Consider the following 3,372-nt stretch of genomic DNA (forward strand, 5'->3'; position numbering starts at 1 on the left):
TTCAGTCTCATTCTAAAACTCTTCACGATTACTTCGTATCTCAACAAAGACAAGAGGAAATGTTTGTATTGAACATTTTTCATTTGAAAAATCACCAGGGCTGAGAAACGTCTGAAACGCTACGGCGTTGGTTTTTGCATCAGAGATGTTGACGGACAATCAATACGAAAGTCTCCAGACAATGAAACCAATAAAAAATTTTATTCTTATAATCATTGCTATGTTTTATTGAAATATGTCACATCGTTATCCATTGGCAGCTAATAATTGAAATCAAATGTTTATTTTTAAAAAATGAGGTATGAGTCGCAAATCATAAAACGATGATGACATTCTTAATGTATATTCGTTCAATTTTATTATGTCAAACAATCTATACATTGGTATTATTTGCGGTATATCAGCTCATCAATTGCTTAGTATCTATTCCATTGGGAAATTGTTGCCTCATAGCTCGACCATTTCATAATTTTGTGCTTCATATTCTTTGACTTCTTCGTACATCAGATTCTTCCATTGCTCAACAGTATGCTCATGCTCTTCCACACTGTGATCGTAAGAATTGAGTGCCGGCTACAATAGAAAAATAAAAGAGATGTTACATTTTCAACCATTTCACTGATCAATGAAGAACTTACTGCATTCACTTCGCATTCATTGTACCAGGCATTTATATAGGTGTGATCGAGTGCTTGATCGACAGAAATCCTCTGATCGGGATCAACTACCAGCATGCGACTAAGTAAATCCCTCGCTTCAGTCGCAGTCAAGCAGCCATGTTCTGTCGAGTCATCCGGGAATATTTCGTCAGGGAATAATGTATTAAAGTCTATACCAGTACATCGTGGACCACTCTCAACATAGTACCGCACACTCGGTTCAAGTTTGCTCAAAAATGATGCAGGTGGTGTTCCCAAGATTTCTATAATATATAACAAAGATATGTGAGTGTTTATTAGAATAATAGCGGCGATTTAAGCTCATTTTACCAATAATTTTGTTCCATTGATCAATATGATCTGTACCGGGAAATAGAATCTCCTTCGATATCATTTCAGCCATAATACATCCAATTGACCAAATATCCACCTTTTCAGTATATCCCATGCCCAAGACCACTTCAGGCGCCCGATAATATCGAGTAACCACGTATTGGGTCATCATTGCTGTTGAACCAGCTGCCCGAGCCAGTCCGAAATCTAATATTTTTAGTGAACAATCCGCTTTGACTACAATATTAGATGGCTTCAAGTCCTGAAACAGATCATATTTTGTCAGAAAATTTGTTTCTCATTAGATCAATGTTCAATTCAACAATTATTATACGTATAGTTGTTGTATGTACGTACTCTGTGTATGATACCAGCTGAGTGCAAATGTTTGATGCCACAAAGCATTTGGTAGAGTAAATACGATATTCGCTTATGGTCCAATTGAGTATTTATGACATTGCCTAGATTTGCATCCATAAAATCCATCACAAGAAATACGTCTTGAAACTCGTCCAGAGATCGTTGTGGCGTGAACGCATTTAGAAGTTTAATAATCTAGAGTAAATTTGTTTGGTGACGGTATGTTTAAAAAAATTCGAATGAAAAAGGAAAAAAAATGCGTTTACTCACATTCACGTGATCGACCAATTTCATCAGCTTAAACTCTCGATAAGCACGTTTGGCAAATACGATATTTTGAAACGGCTTCCATAGTTTTTTGATTGCCACATCCTTTCCTGTCACATCATCATATGCAGCACTGGAACGAAATGAACAAAAAATTTGAACAACTTTCTCTTTTCAAATGATTCATTTTAAATTTGGACGTATAACACTTGAATTGTCTCACCAAACGATACCCTGGGTGCCAGCACCAATCGGCCTCAGATTCTTGTATCGCTTGAGTACCGTGAATTTTGTATCACCAATGTCAACAGAATAAAAGTCTTCTTGCGAATACATTGTACAAATAGAGAAATTGGAGGAAAAAAGCAACTAAAGGAATGTATGACTCAATACATTAAATTCTTCTTGTCAAAATTCCGGTTGAATTATTACACTCTCATTTTTTTCTTCTTCTTTTTGCGAACGACTAGCGATAAGTTAAGACAAAATGATAGAGAAAAAAAGAACAAGCTCTTTTTCCTTTGAAGAACGATCAAAATAAATATGAATAAAATAACAAATGTACGTGTCGCTCTTTCGCCGTTCTTTTCACCACCAAATTAGATTGTAGAAAAAAATCAGGTTTTTAATGAGGTCAATTCATGGTATCGTTTTAAGGCACACTTTTATTAAAAATTCTTTACAATTTGACAAATAACTTGACGAAACTAACACTTGTTTTACGAACTCTTTCAACACGTTTACTCCAACCTTTTACAACTTTATTTCACTTAATTTTTCTCTCTCGTATAAATGTACTTGATTTATTGTTTCCAGGAAAATTCTATTTTTATAAACAAATTATCAATATATCTCTTTGTGATTATAATTCCCTGATTAATTTGGCATTGTAACTAAAACACTTTTCGATACAGAACACACGATATGGACAACACTATGACTCTATCAAATTTCATTTATATCACATTAGTCGGAGTGTATTTCTTTTTTTAAACACATTTCTGTACTGATAGGAAATACAATTTGTTTTGATTAATAAACAATCACCGATGTATAGCATTCCACTGATTAATATACACTGTTTGCCCACATACAAATTGTTACTACTCGTGTGTGCGTTCATTTATGACACTACGGCCACTATAATGTTTGATATTATTTGCCGCTAAAGAGAAAGTCTTTGTGAAGTTCACTCATACACACACACACACACAATGCAGAGCGATCGACGAAGGTGACAGAAAGAGAATCACGATCAGTTATCAAATCGCAAGTATGTATGTGGCGTGCGATGTGTATGTGTCGTAAAATCACTGTGCATATCATTGTGTTTGTTTATGCATCACGTCGATATGTTGTCAAAAATGTTTTCAACTGTGATTAAACATGATTGCTGTTTGTGATTGGAATTTGGTGTTTTTGTTATCTTTTTTTAATCTTTTCGAAAAATACGACTTTTTTTTAAATATAAACTTATACTATATCCACTGTGGGTTTTTTGATATAATTAAGAGCGTTAATATGAACAATATATTTTCCACGCTTTTGTTTTTTGATACACGAATGTTTGTGCGAATTTTAAAACTCTGTCATTGTTTTAGCGTAAATGTACTGAAGCTTTGCTCATGCACTTGGATTATACGCTATGACTTCTCTGTAAATCAATTCTTTCCATTTTTCAACGGTTAGTTCACAATCCTCTACAGTGTGATCATTAGGGTGTTTTTGATATCAGTCGAATGAAAAGTGCCTA

The 3,372-nt window shown here is 34.3% G+C and overlaps 1 protein-coding gene across 2 annotated transcripts; it reads right to left on the reverse strand.

Moving 5' to 3' along the window:
- Positions 1–332: 332 nt before the first annotated feature.
- LOC129572193 (stress-activated protein kinase JNK-like) lies at positions 333–3,372 on the reverse strand. 2 transcript variants are annotated; one of them, XM_055452136.1, is made up of 6 exons: positions 1,843–3,372; positions 1,623–1,752; positions 1,350–1,547; positions 990–1,254; positions 639–922; positions 333–573 (listed from the first exon to the last, which is right to left on the reverse strand). In XM_055452136.1, the coding sequence occupies exons 1-6, from the start codon at positions 1,953–1,955 to the stop codon at positions 448–450; spliced, it is 1,116 nt and encodes a 371-aa protein (XP_055308111.1). In that variant the 5' UTR covers positions 1,956–3,372; the 3' UTR covers positions 333–447. The 2 variants fall into 2 exon arrangements, with proteins under 2 accessions (XP_055308111.1, XP_055308112.1); XM_055452137.1 differs by having other exon boundaries at positions 1,026–1,254; positions 1,843–3,314.

Source organism: Sitodiplosis mosellana, unplaced genomic scaffold (genome assembly GCF_009176505.1).
Source record: "Sitodiplosis mosellana isolate CC-2019 unplaced genomic scaffold, AAFC_SMos_1.0 Smas_scaffold_4393, whole genome shotgun sequence".
In the NCBI taxonomy this organism is placed as follows: Eukaryota; Metazoa; Arthropoda; class Insecta; order Diptera; family Cecidomyiidae; genus Sitodiplosis; species Sitodiplosis mosellana.